The sequence below is a fragment of the Rhodnius prolixus genome, unplaced genomic scaffold (assembly GCF_049639745.1).
Source record: "Rhodnius prolixus isolate KJV_2025 unplaced genomic scaffold, Rpr scaffold_2, whole genome shotgun sequence".
NCBI classification, from domain to species: Eukaryota; Metazoa; Arthropoda; class Insecta; order Hemiptera; family Reduviidae; genus Rhodnius; species Rhodnius prolixus.
The window spans coordinates 3,229,357-3,252,152 of NW_027411592.1; the positions used below are offsets into that span (position 1 = coordinate 3,229,357).

The following is a 22,796-nucleotide window of genomic DNA, read 5'->3' on the forward strand; positions in this document are numbered from 1 at the left end:
TTTATATAAATAGAAGAATAAGAAATAATTAAATTAATTATCTAGGCAGATTTGGTGTGCTCGTTATGAATCAGCATTGTTACAAGAAAGAATTTAGTTAGAGAGGCCTGCAAGTCTGTTAAATTTAGATTTGAGGGATAAATTTTGTAATGGTTAATCATAGGCTTCTGTACCCCATCCATGGCACCAAATTTGGTAATTGCACATTAAGCCCTCATAAAAAAAAAGAAAAGCGATTTCTATATTGTCCATGTCAAATTCAGAAGTCGGTTCATTCAGTTAATCTACATTCCCAAAACAATCTAAAATCTTTTTTCGGAAAAACTTTTCTAATAAATGTGATTTCTTATAAGTAGTTTAATAAAGAAAAAGGTAAGTTCAATTTAAAAAAAAACACTATTTTAGACGACTCTGACAAAATTTTAAAAAATTCTGCAATGATTTAGGAAATCTAGCAATGCTTTTAATTTCTTTTAATATTATTTAGGTGATGAAACCGTACTTTATTCTAACAAGACTCTTTATTTAAAGGAGTGCTTAATGTTGTAGAACTCCAAGAAAATAGGTTTTCTAAGAAAACATTAAAATTAATGGCTATTTTAGGTACCAAACTTCAGGTAAACGGAGTTACGTCAAATCTTAGCGTAGTAAGCGACAGGTGTAACAAAACGGAAGGCCAAGTTTTGAGCTTTCTGCTTCCTTTTGATGATTTCAGATTTTCTAATTAAACACGCATTAAACCACCCGCTAAAAACTTTTTTATATCAGCGGACCTCGAAACATCTATTTCAGAAAACAATATTTTGAAAATTTGCTCGATTACAATACCTCCTGTTTTTTAAGAGAAAGCGAAAGCAGGTTTGCTGCAGTAGTTTTGACTTAGTTTGAGACTAACACTTTAAGTTTTTTGTTTATAAAGAAAAACTGTTAGCACTTGTGCGCCGTCCACAAAACCTAGTTTAGTAGTAAGAAAGAAAGCAAGGCAGAAGCTTTGTTGTTGTCTACTGCTTCATCTTACTTCATTAACAATAACAAAGAATTGTCGAAATTCCAGTCTAAAAAATAAAAGTTATGCAGGACTACTCTGGAATCACTTCATACACTATTTGCAACTTTCGACTATATAAGGGTTACTACACAGAACAAAGAGTATTATTTTTGTAAATGCATATAAATAGTAACAAACAATATCTGGAAAATTTGAAATTAATGACAATTTATTAAAATTAACTTACATTTTAATATCCTTCTCTTCTTTAACAGTGACATTTGCCGAATTACTAGAATTACTTCTGCGACCTCTACTTCCGTTACTGCTAGTATTTGATACATCGTTTATATGATTGTTTATTTGTACAGATGACGTGAGAGGTGGAGGTGGAGGCGTGGACTGATGAGGTTCATCTAATTTTATTCTAAAAGAAATTAAAATAAATAAAAGCAATTAGATAAAATAGTTATTTTATTTTATTCAAGGGTGGGGGTGGGAGGAAAGTTGAGTATTCACTCACCGAGTCCAGGTTTTGTCCATTCGAACGTAGCTACGAGAGAGTGAACAATCTTCCCTTAAGAAAAAATATTCAACCTTTTTTTCTGCAATTTTTTTCCAATAATTCAGAAGATAAACAAACTCTAGGCTTAGTCGTCAAGGCTACCCGCAGTAGCAGGTAACTAAGAACCTTGCTGTTAACTAGATGCTTAATTTTGAAGTAAGCTAGTTTAATGCAACTTATTTAATTTTAGAAGTATTTTCAGAAAAAAGTATTCAACTCTATCGCGTAAAATAGTCACAGCAACATGATACTTACGTAAGAAAGTTTTCCTTAGGTTACAGAACAAGGGTGTTGTTTAAAATTTCATAAAATATTTTAAAGATGTTATTATTTTTAAATTCAAAATTGTATTTACTAGTATAATTTTAACAAAATGAATTAAATTAATATGAAAATGAAAACTTCCTAAAACACAAAGCAGAAGTGCATAAAATAGTATAAGTTTTTTTTTTTTTAAACTATGTACTTTCAAACGCTGGTGATAAAAATTAGAACTTCTTTCACTACATTTTGGACATTAGTTAATTCAGAGGACACGCTGAATTCGTGATGGTAGAGAAAATAAATGAACATTACTTTCTGGAGGACGCTGTATCTAAATTCTAGAGCTATACTCACATTGGTTGTGCTGCGTTGTGAGACATTGAATTCTGCAACGGCGGCGACACAGACACAGGTTTATTATTCGGGACACAATTATTGACGATACTGTTCGTACTATTGCTCGTGGCTGATGAACTGCTGCCGCTGCCACTGTTGCTGCTTCGTTTGGACGATCTTCGACCTTTATCACCTTTTTCCGATGACTGAGACCTGCTGTTGTGAAATTGTGAACGCATTAACTTAACAATTAATAGGTACTTCAGTGATTATGATTAAACTTGCAAAAACGTTTTTTTTTTCTGCTTTTGTTCTGAACAAAGGAGCTAACTTAGGCCGCTAAGAAAGAGATAAGCGTAGACACATGAACTAGATATTAAATTATTTTTACAAACATATTCAAATTTCTTAAATGTGACTTGGTTTATTAAAATTTTGGGCCGAAGAGACCCTGACCAGGAAATTATTTCCTTTAATATCAGCTCTTTCAAGCTGATTTTGCTTTATTAGGCAGCAACCATGACCTTTTTGGACTTGGTCGTGAAGCCCACTGTAGGAGCTGCACCTCCACAAGTTTATTTTGTCGCATACTGTTTACAGGCTCTAGTTCAATTGTTTCAATAATTATCTTAATTTTTATTTTTTCTTCAACTTGCACATAATGAAGATCTATTTAGTCTCACAAGTGTCCTTGAAAATGTTTACAAAATACTCGGTGTTGCCAAAAATATTTACCTTGATCTCTTAACAGGTTGTTGTTGCTGAGGCTGTTGTTGTTGAGAAGATAGTAGGCTACTCCCACCTTTTTCACTGGAAGTATTCTGCAGGTTGGAAGTAGAGATGGGCGGACTCAGTGCCGATACATGCGAGATCAGTGGAGGTATAGAAGAAACAATATTTGATGCACTCGCTACTCCAGTACTGCCAACGATATTGTTTACTGTACTGCCAGTAGTGGCGCTAAAGTTGGGTGAATTTGGCATCATCGCTGCATCTAGTGGTACGTTCACTAGAATGGAATTTGGTCGAACCTCCTTCACTACACCTGGTCAATTGGAGAAATAATAAGTTGAAGGAATTCATCGTAATATTCTAGATTAATACCTAAAAATAGAAATACACATGGTGCGCCGATGTATGATCAACTTTCGTATGAAAAACCATATTACCTTCTTACAAGAAGAAAACTGCAGCAAACGTGAAGATTTAAAACTGAATTTTCGCAGCAAATACAAGTTTTAAGGTCACCTGAGTTCGAAAAAACCGGATTTTCATAAAACTGTTCATTTCTGTCTGCTTTTCCAAATCTGCTTTGCATGAGAATCCGGTATGCAAAAATCTCCATTTTTTTTATATTTTTTTATTCAGCATAATTTCAAACGTATCGTTAGCATGTCTTTTAATCGATACTAATTAAAGTAATAAAATTCTTTAATAAATTATGACTAACCTGATTGTCTCTTTTCGCTATTACTGGATGTATTAGAATTTCCAAACATGGAACCAGTACTTGAAGGCCTAATACTTTGGCCGGCAGAAGTGGCAGTTACCACTCCAGACATAACATTGCCAATAGATGCAGCATTGCCGATTGAATTTGTAAGTGGTGTAATCGGCCTAGGAGAAGCATCTGGACTGACACGTGGAATGGCTGCCGTATTCGTTTTCGGTGGGGTTCTTGCTCCCCCTGCTTAACAAAGAAAATTCTGGTGAATAGTTTCTACAATTCAATAATAACAATATATATATATATATATATATATATATATATATATATATATATATATTACCTTTTCTTCTTTTACTGCCATTTGTAGCAGACTGTGACGTCTGCGATGTAGAAGAATCTTCATTCTGAGATAGTTCTTGATTACTGAGGCCACCAGTCTTAGTATCGAAAGTGTTCACCAAAGAGATTTCTTCAACAGGTGTAGCTGATTTACTGGCACTCTTGCCAGAACTTGTGCTACCTGCAGCAAAATGAATTCGCATTCATTTTAAGTGCATTATAATATAAAAATACAAGAAACTCAATAAAAACCAATCTCAGAATTTCTGATGAAACATATACTCCTCTAACTCATTTCTACTTCAAATTAAAAAAAAAAATAATAATCGCAACTTGAGGTAAGCACATGGCTGATGTTTCTCTGAAAATGGTTGATAAAAATAATACCAGCTAAAAGAACTGCTTCGTTGAAAATAGTTCAAAATAAAAGAAAAATTCAACAAAGCAAAACACACTGTGCGCAGTACGATGCCATGTTGCAACATACATTGCTATACATAAATACTTTAGGAGGGATACAATTTTTTTTTTTCCCATAACCCTCACACAGTCAGCTGATCTAGCGAGTATTGGTCCTCGAAGAACGGGTATATTAAAATATTTCCAATTGGCCCGTATCACTACAGCTATCTAATTATTTTCGAACGATATGATTATAGCTTTATAATGACTATGCTGATCTCAAGGGAATCAAATTGGACCCGTGTAAGTAGTTGTGGATTTCTTTCCCGAAGCTTAATCTCACGCTATCCCAAAATTGAGTTTCTGATAAAACGTTTAATCGGTAGCGAAAACTAAACCCAAAACAATCGATACTTGAACGTTATAAATAATTTCATTATCTATTCGAAACATAAAAAAGGTAAAAACCTACTTAATTTCCTTTTGGAAGTCGTCTTAACTGGTTCAGTCTCTTTAATGGGTGATCCACCAGGTGAATCATTAGCGCCGATTGGGCGATATGGAGGAATGACTTTCACATTACCTCTTTTTTTCTAAAAATAAACAATATATCACTTGTAAAAAAAAAAACACTTCTGAGAATATTTTGAATGAACTCTATACTTTAAATAGAGCAATAATTAACATAGGAAATATTTCTTACAATTTTAGTATAATGATGATGACAATAACCGCAGTATTTCACGTTATCCATATAATTGCCAGCTTCTTCGCAGAGAAGTCCCATCGCTTGAGCACAGGTAACATGGAACGTCTGCCGGCAGCCAGCTTTGTTGCACTGCATACACGCACCAACTGTTGAACGAGAGGCGGACCGGTTGTTTTCATCACAGATGTAGCATGTCTGCATGAAAATACAAAACATGCATCTTTAAAGGATGCTAATCTGATTAAGGGAAAAACAGAAAATCGTAGTATTACAATGATAAAAAGAAAGAAAATAGAAGTTCACTAGGATATCCTCATTTACAAAATAAATGAGTAGATTTTTTTTGTTTATTTGAATTTCAATTGTAAATCAACTGGAGAAATAAGCATTTTATTTACCAACCTTATTATACCTTTCCTGCGGAATTTGCTGGAGTATTATTGGCTCCATGGTTGTGACATTACCAAATCTAACTTCCGGTATATACAATGCACAGACAACATGGGCCCATGCATTATTATCTGTAGGTTTCAATGCACCATCTTTATTTGGGCACAGTTCACATCGCTGTTAACACATGATATCCATTTGTCATAAATTTTTTAAAAAAATCATCTGGATCTTATACTACAGACACATAAACATGTAAAAATGCTTGAAATAAAGACTTCGTTATTTGTAAAAAAAAAATACATGTAATTAAAAATATACGTTTGCTTTATTATTTGCAAGCTTGTACTTACGAGCTTCAGGAGAGACTAAAATGATTCAGGCCGCAATAAAACGAACATATTTGGTAAGTAATATTGTTCATTTTGAACATATAAAATTAATAAATTAATTTTGGGACCTCTGCTTGCAAATAGAGCTTCAAAAGAGATTTCAACAATAAAAAGCCGCATAAAAATGAATATTAAATATTGAAGAAAAATACGGGCAAAATATAATCGCAAGAAGTGGGTAATCTTATGCATATTGATCGTTTTTATGGAATATATAGATAAAAACGATAGATAAACTACGAGGAAAATGAATCAATATTCTTCCAGATATCAATTTATTTAATAAATTGAAAAAAAAAAAAAATTCTACGAATAGAAATGTTTGCTTAAAGTTTTTTTTAGGTAAACTAATTTTTTGTTATTAGAAATAAACTTTTGTTTGAATAATTATAATTATTCTAGGGTATTATTCACTACTTTGTAATTTTAGATGACGAATAAAATTTATGTAATATTTAATTAGATATTCCATGTTTTAAGTGGCATCTTTCTAACAATAGTTAAAGTTGATGTAAAACCTTGTTCGATCTTGCCTCATGACAGAATGCGCCCAACGGTAGGTTAAACCACATTATAGGTTTATAAATTACACAACAAAATAATTTAAAGATGTATCAAAAGATACTTTTAAATTGTTTACAGAAAATAAAATTTTGACTTTACAGTACACTGACTAAGAAAACGGAACGATAATCATGTGAGGAGGTGGATCTAATTGCAAATCTCTTAGAGGACCAACTTTTAAGAAAAAATTGAGCTGTGTATAAGGTGAAATATTCGTATTAAGATGAACTCTTCACATATATCGCTGCAATTGACACAGAAACTGAAGGGTTTTAAAACTTAGACCGAAGGATAGATTCATTTCATTCCCAGAAATGAATTTCTAAGGTCATCAGAAATAAAAAAAAGACATAGATCAGATAAATAATGGACTCCAGAGAAATAGTACCCCCAAGACTACTTCTAGTTCAAAAAAAAAGGATTAGCAACTCGAATGCTCTTGTCTGGGCCTTTAGGTGACTGACATTCAATGACCCTTTGTTGGTTGCGATAGATTGACTAACTTAAACCCTCGCAAAATGTAAGATAAAAACGAAATCGCCAAGAAGCTAAATGAGGGATTCATTAAAAACAAAAACATTCAATGTCAGTTCCACAGATAAAACTTACCTAATCGAAACATCATCTTTTTTGTGGAGAAATATTCACATCACTGGCCCAAACCACTATTCGCTAAAAATATTTTTAATTTTTTTCTCCTAGTAACTGATTAAAATCACTAACCACTTTTGTGCTCCTCTCCGGACTTGCGCAATTCTCTTGACTTTCACACTTTCTGCAATACCAATTCCCTGTGGGAACTGTTACAATTCCATAGCACGCTGTAAAAAAGAAAATAAAAACTTTTACAAAGTTTTGAAATTACTATAAACATTGGAAGGCTTTTTTTCTTTTCCTTACTTCAAGAATCAGATTTGATTAAAAGAAATAAAGAGTATCTTTTTTTTAAATCTGTTTAATAATATTTCTTACAAGCCAAAACAACCTATTAAAAATATATAGCGTTTTTTTTTTTTGGCTTTGAAGAACAGTGTTCATATACAATACCCCAAATTCCCTCTCTCCACCTTTCCTATCGTTCCAATCTCACTCGACCAACCTTTCCAGCCATTCCTTCCTGTTTGTCCTCTATTCATGCCTTTCTCAGACGCCCTCTTCTTCTCCGATCTTCTGAGACTTTTGCACTCTTGAATAGAAGGCAACCGTTACAAAATCATTGAAAATTTTTGGAATATTTTATTCAGATTTGCAATTTAAGCTACAATTTCCTAAAAGCTATGTATTCAAAAATGTTTGTTTATTTTTCCATTTTTTTTATTAATTTTCAAATTTCTTTAATAAATTACTATTATCATTAAACACCTAGAGTTTTTTTATACAATCGAACCCAGATCAGGGTTCAGAACATCGCTAGATTTCACTTTTGGTAGCCTGAAATGGAAAATTTTTCTTTGGATTTTCTTTCAGTTCGTTAATGCTTGCTCTGTCAAGCTCTGCCAGAGAATGATACCTTTAAGACGAAGTAATACTTCTTGATGTCTGGACAGAACAAACTGAAGGCTGAACAAAATTTTTGTTAATATCCACTGAATGGTTATAAATACCCCAACAAATTGAATAGAAATATTACCGCCGACGAAAATCATTTAAAGCACATTTCTTCACACTTGAGCCACTGGAAATCGACAGTTCAGATATTGTTAAGTTTAAATTAACTCTCTAACAATCGAAATCAATAATAGTCTAAATTAACGCAAAAAAAGACTAACAGAAGTATATGAAAACACTAAAAAACAAAAAACAAAGGCAGCGGAAATGATTTAAGAACAAGGCAATTAAGAATGCACTTCTATTGGTTACACAGCAAGAGAACAAAAATCAAACAAAAGAAAAATAACACTTATGTAAGTTTGATAGCGTCTGAACATAGTAAAGCCCAATCAATAGTTTACGAAAATCTCAAAAGTTTATTTAAAGTATACTTTATCATACATTTGCCTACAAGTATTTAAAGTTAACGAAGGAATTGCGACTGAGATTGGACATTTCGTGAAGGGGAAGAACTACCAATGTGTAGCGATGGGAAATAGTGGTTTCACAAAAACCGAGATAAATTTTATATAAAACATAATGAAACCATTGAATCATTTTACACTATCACCTACTTACTTTTTTTTTTGACGCCCACTTTCTACGAATAACATTGGAACTGAAAACAACCACGATAGATCTTGTAGTCTTTAGTGGAGTTGAACAATCTCTGTACAATGTAAATTCAAAAGCTTATTTTGGATCTACCCAAACTAAAGAACTAATCTGAAAATTTATGAAAATAAAAAAATGATCTTATCAAAGACTACAATTATACTACAAATACCGAAAATACAACTTAAAATACTACAAATTTCATATAGATTATTTAAAAACATTTTTTGCAATCAATTAAGCACTTATAACGAAATTTAAGATTGTCTGCGTTTTAAAAGAAACGTTTGATCATTAAATGAACTAAAAAAAAACACAAGTTAAAAAACTTATCAAATTCTTAAGTTTGTAAGCGTATCAGTTAAAATACTATCTTTCACTTAGTAATGTTCAGTTAAAAATGATTCCAAATTGCTAATATAATACTTTATGAAAATATTTTATTATAAGAGGCAAAATTTAATGTCTTCACAATGTCAATGACCTATCAAACTCAAATTCTTACTAAAAACATTTTTTAAATATTCATGTGCTACCTAATTAAATTTTTTTACATTTTTTACGGTAAAAGTTAATTACTTCAATATCTGAAGCACATCAAATAAAGAATAGATGAATAAATATATAAAAAATCGGAGGGAAAAAAATGCAAAACAGAAATTGCACAATAATAACAATAAATAGCACACAACACATTTTAAGAAGTGAAACTTCAAACACAATGACAAAATTAATTATCTATAAATTAAACAGACCTAACAGTTAGTATAACATTTAAGGATTACTATCATGAACGAAATATATTCGGTGAGCTGTCGACAAAGACATTTTACACATTATTTCCTGTTCTTCCGTTAATTTTACTTCTCTTCAAATTATTGTACAGCTACCATTTCAATGTAAAATTTTAATAAATATTAAATAAGTATATCAAAGCTTTAGTATTTTCCAGCTTCAGTTACTTTTTCAACACAACAGTTAACGAAATATGAACATTCAATTGATAATTCGTATTTCTCAGATTTTTATACATCCCCGTCAGTTGTAAAACGTAGCTTTAAATAAACTTGAATATCAGCAGATTATTGTTTGAATACCAATTCCAATATATTTTGAGGTTAGGCTATCAAAATGGCGGGTGCAGTAAACAAACTAGGAGGGATAATCATTATTATTAATATTTTACGAATGAACATTTACAAAATAATAATCCACCTAATTACCTTGGTGAACGGCGACTGTACAAAAAGGTCCATCGCAGTAAACCAGCGGATTTTCGGTCCAACCCCGATCATCGGAGCACACGCAGCAACCACCAACCATTTCCTTCATGTCCAGCACAATTTTCTCAGCCCTCGGCGCCTCTCGCTGTCATTCCAACCATCTTAAGATCGTCGCACGATCCTACTTTCACATCTTAGGAAAATGATAGAAAACCCATTTTTAAACTTTTTTTTGGTCGACAATTTACTTACAAATAGCCCAAAAGTTACGTGGGGCAAACGATTATCTTGTCACTGCAAGGTACGCGGAGCGACTGCTACCGCTGTTGCTAAAAATCAGTGATGCTACAATCGTACAATTGAGATAGTATGATAAATTTCCCTTTAATTTGTTAATTAAAAAATTTATTATACATTTTATCTAGCTTTTAATTTGAAAGTTAATATTACTTACAAAAGAAGGTTATATTTTCAGTTAATTAAACTGATAGTGCTAATATTTTTCAGATAACCAGTTTCTAACAAACTCTATCAAACCTACATATTTTAAAACACAATAATCATTGTTTATTATAGAAAAGGTTTTTGGGAGAGACCACATGTTCTATCTTATTTTAATACAAATATTATTTGCTATTAAATAAACAATTATCTTTGGTAACTCATTATCATTAAGATTACATTTTTTTTTTTTTTTTTTAGTTAAATCCCGCCACGTTCAAATCGGCTCTTCGTAGATTAGGACTGACCTATAGATTGATTCACAGACATTTTTGTAAAAAATAATTGAAAATTTTACTGAAAGCAATTAACCATTTTTTACAGTACAAAAATTTTATTAGATGTTATTAGAGAAATGTTTGTTTAAGAATAATAGCTTAAATTAAAACTGGCGGTCTATATTTTTATTTGTTTTAAAATTTGCTTCTAGTTTTCTTTTGTAGGGACATTTTAAAAAAACTTGAACAGAAAGCTAAATCACATTAATTTTATAAATTACTTTTTTTTTGAAAAATAAAAATAAAAAATTAATATGTACGATATGACCAGCATTCATTTTTAAAGATCAAAATAAATTAGAGCTTTCTTTCCCCCAAATTAAAATTTGAAAAAAGAAAAATCTTGAAAAAAAATTTTTTGTTGATAAGTTGATTCATAAAAATCATAACCTTATAGTCTCATTGTGGCGTTGTTGATCCGATTTGTTGATAAGTGTGTGTAGTGATAACAACCTCCTACAACTAATTTGAGATATACACTGAATTGAGAGAAAAGCGATGGATCATATTTACTGGTATGATTTGTAGCCATTATGTTCGAGCCTTGGTAAAAAATTAGTTATTGTTTTTCTTATTATTTTTTAGGAATATTATTATTTTTGGAAAAGAAAAATTTTTAATTTTATTTATGTAGTTATAAGTGTAGACGCGCTTCTTACTTTTATATGTTTTCAAATTAAAACAAGTTATTTTAAAGAATTAGTGACGGTAATTATTCAATGAAAGCTTACTCAGTAAATTTTAATTAGACTTTTTTTAAAAAACAAATTGTAGACAAAGAATTTATTTTTAATTTATTATGTGGATAAGACATTTTATGAGCTAGTACTATACTTGAAAATTGGCAAATAAAAAGTTTTATTATAGTAGGACTGGTTTGAATGAAAGAACTTCTTTTAGAAGCATAGTTGTCCTTAAAGAAACAAAAAATGTTACGTCTCGCACTTAAATGAAAAGTTTAGATACTGAAGGAGAGCCTTTGTTCTCCCAATCTACTTAAATATGCAATTAGCATATGTATTTGTTTTTATTTCCACTCGAGTTCTAATGAAATGACTGAGTTAGGAATTAAAGCAATCAGCTGATCCCCACCACTTGTTAGATGAAGTAGGTTAATGTATTAATGAAAAAATACGTAAACAATAATTTAAGGAACCCATTGACGTGTTATAATTATTTTATTTACTTATTTTAGCGATAATATTTATTAACTTTATATTATAAGTTGAATTAAAATTAACTAGTTTGTTTAATTGTTATATTTTTTATAAACATACGTTTAAACTGAAAGGAGAGACATAAACTCATTCATAAATAATTCATACCCTCTATTAAAATAATACTTCATCCCTCAAATTGCTTTACATATTAATGGTTTAAGGTTTATTTTTATTCTTTTTTTCATTTTATTTGGCTTTAATTTTATTATACGTGCCGCTATAAATTTTTTTTTTATTAGTAATTTATTTTTAGTTTTAAATCCTTGTTATCATCTTTATTTTTTTAACGATTTCAATTATTTTCGAATTATTATTCTATTAAAGTTGCTTATTAATTTATTATTTCTTCTTTTTTTTTAAGGAACACATTTGAAAAAGAGAAGAACATGTATAAAGAAGAATTTACGAAAATAATTTGTGATTTCCCAAAAAAGAATGTTCCAAAGAAAGAGTACAGTCCCACAAGTCCTGGTCTGCCACCGGGAATACTTACGCCTCCCCCAAGGTTTGTAATATTTTTTTAAATCATGACCAATAAATTTTTTTCTGACGCCAAGTCAAAAACGTTTTCAGTGATTATGTTTTGGGAATACTATTCCAAGGTGATTATGAAGTGGTATTAAGCCGGAATCTGGTCATCCTTTTTTGTTTTAGAGGGAGTTTTTTTTGGCCTAGGTTGCCCCAGGAGATGCACTCACGTTTCCCTTATGTCTGAATTTTTGCATGATTCTAATTTCTCAATCGCTTTTGCTTTAATTAGTCGGTAAGTGGAGTTAAGGTTTACCTGGCCGGAAGTAAATCCCATCATTTCCATGACTAGTAGTTAATGAAGTGGTAGCAGAGGCTAATTTTACGATAACATGTGGGAGATTCCCCTCATCGTTGGTAAGCCGCTGTAGTGACCCATCGGCTGTTTCAGGGTATACCTCTTCCCTTCACCCAGCACAGCGTTCAGGAAGATCGTTGACTCTAATGGACGAAGCATTAGGACATTTGAAGCGACTAGTGTCGACTTTGAATTAATAAACTTAAGTACAAAGATCTAGTAGCCAGGAGAAAAACGGTTGGAGCATCCGTCGGAACATTGAGCATCGCAGGAACTACAAATTTAATAAAGATTAAATTAGGAGGAGTAGTTAAAGAAATTAATATATCGTTCTTCAGCGTAGTAAATTCTTAAAGAATCAGCTGAGCCACAAAGTGAGGCCTAAGTTACTGACTGTTGTAAAGTATGGACGCTTATCAGACAAGTAATGCTGCAAAAAAAAAGAAGATTTTGAATGGAAAATACTAGAAAATTCTTGGCCCTACAAAAGAGAACTACTGCTAAGGGAGGAAATAAAATAGGGAAAATGTAGGCTATTTTTGAGAGGAGCCATCAATTATTTCCAGTATAAAGTGCCATGATTTATATACAATGGCCAATCCGCTTGGATACCAAAGTTGATATTGACTATTTTAATATTCAGGAACGTTGGAGAATCTCACGGTCCCCAGCGGTCTTCCCAAAACAAGGTGTTTGGGGGTCGGATAATGTGGAGTTGAATATAAGATAGAGATCAGCGACCTAAACAGTTTATTAGTGTCTCGACCAGACTGAGCAAGTCAAGGAATGCGAATGTCTCTGCTTTGTAGCATCAAAGGAAGAAGATATCCCAGGCATAAGGCAAAAATAAAGTTTGAAATTAAGAACATTAAGCAAGAAATAAAAAATTGAATTCAGTAAGAGTAAAATAAACAGGAAGTGATTTTTTTCGTGTGTACGGAATTTTGTAAACCAACTTCAAACAATTGTTTTATTGTTAGTTTTTTTTAAATTTTCCATTTATTTATTGGTTTTAGTGTTGACCAAGAAAAGAGCCAATTAGGAAAAGACATTCCACCACATTTGCCAAAAATGTTCCTTGATTTATTGGAACCAGTACAAGGGGTAAGCATTTTTGTTTTTTGTAAATGACAATTTATTTTATAATTAACTAAACTGGTTCCGAAAATAATTTTTTTTAAATTACGATATTTAATCATAGGCATTTATTTAAGTTTTTAATATTTAATTACAAATAACATCGTTTCTATTTTACGATATTTTTCTCAACATTCAGTTGTAATACATACATAGGTGGGTTTTTCCTTCAATTTTTTACTTTCGTCTTTTTAATAAGTTCACAAAATGGCCAACAGAAGGCTCTTGAGTGGCCACGTTTAATGGTTACTCATTGTAATAATTTCTCATTTAAAAAAGTATTTATAGTACACCAATTACAAATCATCAATCATTAATAAAACAAAAATCTAAATACAGTCATAATCATTAGTTTTAATTTTATAATGGTCTTCAATTGATTTTGTTTAGTTTGGTTAATGAGTCCATTAATTATTCATTTATTTGGTAGGATTTATCCATTCACGTGACAGTGTACCAACTACAAAGTATTAAATATTGAATAAAAATTAGGGGTTTTGGGATGGGAGGGGGACGATGAAGTTTTTTTTTGATAGGAATTCCTCTTACCAAGTTTGTTGTGATGGCTAACATCCTGGCCTAGGAATGTTAGTCAAATTGATCGTGTAATGTTCAATAGCTGAAGATGGATTTCAAAATATTTTGAAATGCGAACAGCAATTACGTCAAAATGATTTTTGTATTATCATCACACGTCACTCTTGGTACGTCATTATAATGAAATAGCCACATAAACACCATAATAAATGGGCTGGATTCTTTCGACATCTTTGTTTGCTAAGACCAACGAAAACAATAAATCCTTTGTTATTAAAAAGTTGAATTCAATTATACCAGTCTTGTCTAAAACTTCTGGATAGTAAGAGAAAGAATAAATTATTGATTTTCGAAACGGTTTTTGTTCAAATTCTAATCTTAATTTTTCTGTACCTGCATGGAATGCGACTAGTGATCTTGAACTACAACTTTTTTCAGTTCATCTCGAGCACGGCTCAAAAGCTTTTCTTTCAAACATGGCATTGAATCATTGAATACATGTTGATCTGTAATTTTCATTTGATCATTCATTCTCGAAAATTCATTTATTGGCACTTTTGGGGGAAGATTAGAGGCAGATTATTATCATCTTAAATGTCATTCAGGGTTAAATGCAGCTTAACATCTCAATAATGTTTACTGGAATTCAATAAGAAACCAAAATTGCACACTTGAAACCATTTTACTGAATAGAATGTTCAGTTTTTTATGCAATTGTTTTATTCAAAATGAATTTATTCAAACGATGTGTTATCGTATATTCACTGGTTATATCTTTTATTGAAACATTATTCTATGAAGCTTCATTTAAACGGGTTTCTAAAAGAGGCGGCGTGAAGTTATGCTCTACTGTAAAGTGGCCTTGCATTATTATGCACGTTTTTATCATCTGCTAAATATTTATGAGTATTAAATATGTTCGTTAAAATTTTCCAAGATGGAAAATGTTACTTCATGGGAATATTGTAGGCGTCTTCTACAATACCTAGTAAGATCGTACAGATGACCACTTACATGCACACAAAGACTTTTTTTTATTCGTTTACGCCCTTACAGGTATACATCACATAATTACGAGTATGTTAAGGTAGTCAGCAAATTGTGCGCAAAACCTAGCTTTAGAAATATCTTGTTTTAAAATAAAAATGCTTAAAAGAATTTATTTACTTTATTTTATCTCGCTACTAGATCGCTATAAGTTGCTTTGTCAGTTTGTAAAGCTGCAAAATCAGCGAAATATCTTTTAGACTCTAACGGGTAACCATTTCAGAAGACGTTGTTGAAATTTTCTTTGATATAATTTTCGTTTTCTGCACCCTGCATTATCATTATTATTTTACTTAACTAGATGATTGATAAATTTTCGAAGTCGAGTCTTCACAGGAAGTATCCATTTCAAGGTCATTTGAGTACGTAAAAAATTATTTTTAAAACACGGTGTGAAAAAATGTCTCAAAAAGTGAGGGTCACAGACATTTTTTTATTGCAGAGGAAAATTTGAATGACTATGATACGCATAAATAGAAATTTTCTCTGTAAACCAACTTTTAAGATAAAACCTCAGAAATTACGTCTTTTTTTTTTGTAAGGTGATCGAAATAATCAATCATTAATTTATCACCTTTCCGGTTTATGGAGAGATAAAATAGTTTTCATCGAATTTGTACTGACGAAAAATTATTTACCATTTATATACCATTGGTTCTCCAATCCTTTATATGGAAAAAATTACATTAAAGCTCTTTAGCTAGCAAATATTATTAACAAGTTGAACAGAATAATTCTTTATGGAATCCCTATTGGTGGAAAATTATGTAATCAATACGGGAGCAGTTCTCTTCAGTCGCCCAGAACCTAATATGCCTAATTGTATTGTCCACGCAATAACGTTCACTTAGGATTCTAGTATGTTAATGGCGGGTATCTAAACCACTCCGTGCTAGGACGGAAGTAGCCGAGAACTACACCTTGACACCTTTGTGACGGCACAAAACGGATGCATACACCTTTGAACTTCCTTGTCCAATTAGAGTTTTCTAATCATGACATTGTTTAAAATAAATGCAATATTTTGTTTTGGTAATTTTCTAGTAAGTCTTTTGTTCACCTTAATTGAATTGTCGAATACATTATGAATAATTATTTAGATCACCTTTATTTTATTTTACAACATTATTATAATTTTTATTGCATTCTGCCATGGCCGTTAGCCCCCTCCCCCTATAAATATTTTTTATTCTTGAATTTTATGTTCGATTGTTAGCGGCTCTAGAAGCTCTACTTACCACTCCAGCCTCGCATAGGGTGGACGTTTTGAAACTCATTGTCGCTGCTGAGCACGAGCGGCTTTTAGCCCATTTGTTCAACCTTTTATACTTACGACATGGCCTGCCTAGTAAGGCTTCTTAATAACTTCGCATAGAGACCAAAAACAATTTATTATCTGTAACATTTTCTACTTTTCATCTCCATTTACAATTCAATTTTATGCAATAATGTTTTCTATTGCAGTTACGGATACATAAATTAGACTTTGTATGCCCAATCTGTACGGAACGTTTTGCCACAACCTCATCATTGGACACGCACAATAAGTCACATTTTAGGCCGGCATGTTTGAAGTGTCATCGCCGCTTTCCAACGGCTAACGCAATGTTCAAACATCGACGCAGTAATTCCTGTACAGGTACGAATGTTTCGTCAATTGCGGATGACAATATTCATCATGATGGTGAAGTGGAGGACGAGGAAGTTGTAGACGAAGAACCAAATACAGTGTTTGTTACATCAAAATATGGACGAGCAAGGAATGTCAAAAGTTTTATTGGATTCTCTTAACGTTAGTGTAAATAGATTTATATTATTTTTATTTTTGAAGATACTGTAGAATTTTGCACATGTAAATGATACTAGGCGCTTCTATAGTATTGTATTATAAATTATATATATAATGTTTGATAGAATAGTAAAAATTAAGTTAAGTTATGAGGGGAACTTTTTTTTAAATGTTTAACGAAGGAATTTTTAGTTACCTAAAGAAATTATAGTTGCTATTTAATTTTATATATGTATATAAAAAAAATCTCTTTTTATAATCGTTTATTTAGTTACAATCAACGCATTTTATTGAAACAATTATAATCAAAAGGGATTTTAGCAGAGTCACCTGAGAGTATGAAATCAGAGTAAATAATTGATAAGAATTTCTTTTAATTGTATTTCAATTAAAAGTTCTCAAAAGAACAAGAACGATTTTAATTTTTGTTTAGCCCAGGTTTAGTTTTGAAAACAGTAATGAAATTATTAGCACCTATATTTTAGATTAATTATAATTAATAATTTTTGAGAGCAAACGTTTTTGTAACATTTTACAGTTGGTTGGAAAAGGGGCGTTTCAAACAGGCGTTGGGGAAGGGAAGGCCACGTGGGGGCTAGTAACATGATGACGGAAATTGGTAAATGTACGATACGTTTAATAACGTAATTAGGTACCGTCGTGTTTGTATTTGTGGCTTCTGTAGCACCGACAAGAACAGCGAGAGCACCTCATCTCCGGTTTTGGGGACTGTTGATAAATGCATTTCCTATTTTGTTATTAAATAGCTAGTTGTTCTGAATCTCACCCATTAATTAATTCTGTACTAAGAACAAGTAAAATTACTCTTGAATCCTTCTTCTAATTCATTTTAGTTAGCAGAGCACTTGAAACAAAAAGTTTGAAAACGCCCCTTGCGACTGACTATGGTGGTTTTTGTCTCGTTCCGTTCGATTGAAATTACGAAGAATTTTGTTTTTATATCATTTTAAAATCAATTGGTATATTTTAATCACTTTCTAAAATTCTTAAGGATATTTTCTAAAAACAAAAGAAAATCTGAAATATTTAATAATACATAATAATTTCTATAAAAATAGACCAAATGTCCTGATGAATTATATGTAATTAACGTTTATACTATACCTGAATATATGATTGTCACCCAAGTTTTTTTGAATGTGTGGGGTTATGGTTGAGTATATAGGTAAACAATAACACCCAACTTTAAATCACTAAGTTTAAGCGTAAATTCGAATCGGTAAGCTTAAGCGTACTACAGAATACTTGTTAATATCCACTTTTTTCTGGCGACCCTACTGCGGTCCCCAGAGTGCTGTAACATCTTTTCAAACAACATCCATTATCTGATCCTACCAAAGATTTACTTTTTCTCTGCAAATAAATTTTCAATAACCGTTGAATGATGCTGTTCTCTGTAGTCGTTCTTTCTGACTGGTCACTAGCTGGGATTTATCACCTTCTGCAAGCTCGCCCGCGTTTACGATACTATCAATTTTAGCTGTTCAAAGTTGATATTCAAATTTTATTTATTGTACGCTTAATATTTCGTGCATTATAGTTGTTTATGTGATTCAAAGTTGGGTGTTATTGTTTACCTATAAAGTTTTTTTAGTTTTTGTTACCCATACAGTTTTTATTTTGAACTGAGTCACTTGTATTGCTTGACTTCATTAACTAACTGGCTTGAGGTCTGAGTTAAGACACCAATAATCAGCTTTTTGTTTCAGCGAGATTGTTATCTTTCTTTAGGGTTATATCTTAAGCAACGTAGCTTTCCATTAGGCCCCAAGAACATTTTTAGAAAAAGAAAGTTTTAGTTTTTTAAAATTATTTTTGGGAAGATTTTGTAGTTACAATTCTGATTACAATCATAAACGAAGCCCGAACTTCAGCAGACCTTTCCGAAGGCTCTATAGGAAGATATCCACAAACAGATGAGGGAGCCCATGAGTGAAAGAGAATCTTTTGCCCTAGCTGTTTAAATTAAACACATTTCATGCTTGTGTTAGAACGTTTCCAACCTCTATTAAGATTTTATAGTCTAAACTTTTGTTTTTTCTTTAACAAGTTCTTATTTTTTCTTTAATTAAAAGATTTGCTCTGAAGAAAGGCAATGTTTGCAGAAATGTTGAGGAAAAATAAAAAAAAATAAAAGTTGTCTTTGTGTTTTAGCTCATATCTTGGGTCGATAAACCAATAATTCTCAAGTATTAAAAATAAATAAAATCAAATAGAAATTGTTTCGTAAAATTAAAGTCCACTTATACGAATTATTATTTAATCTTTCTTTAAAAAAAACAAATACGCCCCCATTCAGAATTAATTAATTGGCTGAGCGAAATGTAAAGTTATGTAAGAATATATTTAACAGACTTTGCTAAACAACAAAACAAAAAAAGATCAATTTGCTATAAAATAAGCACTTATTGTGTTTAATCAACATTGAGTGTGTTACGAATAAACCATAACCAAACTTATCCATAAGGCCGATTTTGTGGTTTAAATATAAACTTTATTAATTTGGTAACAATAAATTATTTTAAACCGGTGAAAGAAAAAAAAAACATACAAAACACATAATTTTTTTAAACTAATTTTAAATTTCTCTTTACTAGTAAGGGAAAGAATTGCGTTTGCCTATTTTTTTTTTTATATTGAATTCTCACCGTAACAATTTGTTTCGAGTCCTTCTAAGCCCAAAGAAATGGTTTTACAATTTGGTCTGAGTGTGTGTAGTCAGTGAATAACAAAACAGAAAATCATCTTTTTCGATTAAGTTAATGTAAAGCTCCACATTGTCTGTATCATACTTTAAGTATTTCAATAAAGAATATTGATTAGAAATTCTAAATTTCTAGACAATTGGAAAAAAGGAAGTTCTACTTTTATAGAAAAAAGTTTATGGTTTTTAGCGATTTTTAATAAATTCTAATTTTCTGATTATTTTATTGCGTAAAATGGTAAGAAAAATTCGTGTATGTAAGCGGTCATTCCAGATGTTTTGAGAATTCATTACGTTTTTAATTTCTAGAATAAATTATGTACATACCTATATATATATTTGGAATTAACTTTTAATAATACTTGCTGGAGATACATTAGTTTTAGTTTTTAAAATATTTCATCAGAACTTTCCTTGATTATTGTTTTTTCATATTTATTTTGAAGTTATCGAGAAAAGGTTAATATTGTCCAAACAAATAAACACCAAAAAATATTCTCCTACCTCAAAACAAGTACTCTGAAAAAGAAAAGAAAAAAGGCTTAGAGATAGATACATATTTTTCTAATATTTCAAAAACATAACCTCCACCATTGTGCCTATATGATATGTATGTACGTAGTATATGAAATTAATGTTGTCATATCAGGTAATAAAATGACAAAATTTCATTTTTTATTTTTTTTTAATTATATCTTTTATTGAATTAACAATGAGTATAAATTTAGAAATATTAGTTGATTCTTTATTTGCATGGTCGAAATTATTAGAAAAAGATTATATAAACTCAATTGCGCTTTAAATTTTGATTTGTGTTTTTACCCCCTGATAAATGTGAAGTAACTCCCTTAGGACAAATATTTATCTAGTAAAGTATAAAAAGGAGAATACAGGTCTTTTTTTTCTTAAAAATATATTACAGTGTTTAATGCTTATTCTAAAGTTATGGCAAAAATGCGCCCATATATTTAAATTTCATTTTATTTATTTATTTATTTTTTCAATGTTTTTCCAAGCACATATTGGAAACATTAACGATATTCGAACATATTTTTTTTCTTTGTGATAATCAAGGTCTGAACTGGATGTAGACCATTCGTTTTAGTTCTCGAGGCCCTGTAGAGCACGCTCATCACACCACTCAAAGAAAATGAATCGGTAATCCCATTTTATGTAAAATTATTTCCGTTTCACTTTCAAAAATGAAGTTTATTTAATATATCCTTTTCAGCGGCAAATATTACAAAGACTTTAAGTGGGGAGTTCCTTTTTACCGACCTTATTTGTTAACGGTTCCATAATAAAATTGCTTTAAAAGTTACTTATCAGTTTTAAATTTTATTAGCACTACACAATATTAGTGTTTTTCTTAATCTGCTGAAGAGTAAAATAAATATTAATAAGAGCAGAAATCCATTTAACGATATTGATTTTTACAAATAAATAATCTGAGCTTTATTTTTTCGAAGAAAAGTTAGTACTATCGCATTATTAATGTACAAAAGTATTTAATTAGATGAAAAATTTGTGTTTGAATTTTTCAAACAAGTTATATAATTTTTTTTTAAAAAAAGGGAAGAATTTTTTATTTTTTATAACAAAAATAAATCTGCAATCTCGCTGAATGTCGCATATTTGAATGCTGCTTTAAAACAGGCAAATTAACATAAATAGTAGGCTGGAAGTCTTGGAAACTAGGACGTTGCTAGGGGTAAAACTGGTACGAATAGTTACCATCATGATGTCCACTAGGATGAGAAATGAGAATCAACTTCTTACAAAAACCCTAAGTTCTAGATTCCTCTTATATATCATCTCAGACTGAATCTCGCTTTATGTCTTCTATCAACCCTGACCAGAGATAGACAGATTTTTGAAGCGAAAGAACATTGACGACAAGGTGGGAGTGCTCTGAGAATACTCTTGGCACCGATCAACTTAGCTCCTTAAATAAAATAAAAAAATCAAATGGAATAGGTAGACTAATACGCAGATATTCTATTTAAACGTTTCTACTATAGTCCAGTGATGACAAATAGTGGTATCCGTAACGAGATGAATTATCGGAGGTCGGTAGGGCACAGAAAAATTCCAGAACACAAAGAACTCCATATTCAACATCAGTAAGGTCTCTGGCGCCTCAGTGTGCTGCCACCGGGCAGTGCACTCTCTTGATACTGCTGACTACACTGTCCACCTCCAAACAGATTGCCGAAGAAGAGGCTCCTAGGATGAGATAATTCAAGGACGTAACACAAATTTGAATATGTACATAATAAATAAAACATTTTAATAATCAAAGTAAAACAGCGTCATATCAACTTCTTATTCACCATTCACAGCCCCTTGAATAATTTGTTTTTCCGGATATGATTTAATTTGACAAGATCGGATCGCAGGAACATGAACCATAACAGTAGTCCACGTTTGGACTGCCAATTGTGCTACTTGGAGTCTGGGAGCCTTGTGGGAGTTACTGATTTCTTGAGTGATGCCCTCTTCATCTCAGTACTATATTAATATTTGTAAATAAAATCAAGAGAATTATCAATAAATACCAAGTAGGAAATGATGTCACATTTTGTTTTTAGAAGAAACAACCTTATTGACTCGTAACATTACAATTTTAAATTCTTTTACAAAATATTATATTCAAGATGTGAAATTTGGTTTATTTTTCTATTGGCTATCTTTGTTAGTGTATTCTATTTCTTACTGCTCGTAAGTTTTCACTTATTACCAAAATAAGGTAGGAGAGCATGCGAAAAACAGTAAATTCTTTTTTACTACTGAATGTCTCATATTTAAAAAGACTGATTTCTCTGCAAAATATTTTATTTATTGACATACTTCAGCAATTTGAATCTTGTAAAATGTTGAGTACAAAGATACTATATTGTGTTCTAATT

At 31.1% G+C, this 22,796-nt stretch overlaps 2 protein-coding genes across 13 annotated transcripts in view; one reads left to right on the forward strand and one right to left on the reverse strand.

Moving 5' to 3' along the window:
- LOC141450261 (uncharacterized) overlaps window positions 1–10,432 on the reverse strand; it is a 63,762-nt gene extending 53,330 nt beyond the window's left edge. For 4 of the 10 annotated variants that reach the window (XR_012455992.1, XR_012455991.1, XM_074120485.1 and 1 more), the window contains exons 1-10: window positions 9,828–10,158; window positions 7,123–7,220; window positions 5,456–5,620; window positions 5,048–5,248; window positions 4,813–4,937; window positions 3,944–4,119; window positions 3,604–3,843; window positions 2,889–3,198; window positions 2,172–2,369; window positions 1,236–1,415 (exon numbers count right to left, since the gene is read on the reverse strand). Coding sequence is in view for 7 of the 10 variants with exons in the window: in XM_074120485.1 (XP_073976586.1) it covers window positions 1,236–1,415; window positions 2,172–2,369; window positions 2,889–3,198; window positions 3,604–3,843; window positions 3,944–4,119; window positions 4,813–4,937; window positions 5,048–5,248; window positions 5,456–5,620; window positions 7,123–7,220; window positions 9,828–9,936 (1,802 nt within the window). In the remaining 3 variants the exon portion in view is untranslated. Of the gene's footprint in view, window positions 1–1,235; window positions 1,416–2,171; window positions 2,370–2,888; window positions 3,199–3,603; window positions 3,844–3,943; window positions 4,124–4,812; window positions 4,938–5,047; window positions 5,249–5,455; window positions 5,621–7,122; window positions 7,221–9,827; window positions 10,160–10,281 lie in introns of those variants that run through there. The other 6 variants (XR_012455993.1, XM_074120484.1, XM_074120479.1 and 3 more) reach the window with 5 other exon arrangements.
- Window positions 10,433–10,965: 533 nt separating this feature from the next.
- LOC141450272 (uncharacterized) lies at window positions 10,966–22,266 on the forward strand. 3 transcript variants are annotated; one of them, XM_074120513.1, is made up of 4 exons: window positions 10,966–11,121; window positions 12,188–12,331; window positions 13,669–13,756; window positions 16,838–22,266. In XM_074120513.1, the coding sequence occupies exons 1-4, from the start codon at window positions 11,105–11,107 to the stop codon at window positions 17,162–17,164; spliced, it is 576 nt and encodes a 191-aa protein (XP_073976614.1). In that variant the 5' UTR covers window positions 10,966–11,104; the 3' UTR covers window positions 17,165–22,266. The 3 variants fall into 3 exon arrangements, with proteins under 3 accessions (XP_073976614.1, XP_073976615.1, XP_073976616.1); XM_074120514.1 differs by having other exon boundaries at window positions 10,999–11,153; XM_074120515.1 differs by lacking the exon at window positions 10,966–11,121 and adding an exon at window positions 11,614–11,987.
- The last annotated feature ends 530 nt before the right edge of the window (window positions 22,267–22,796 follow it).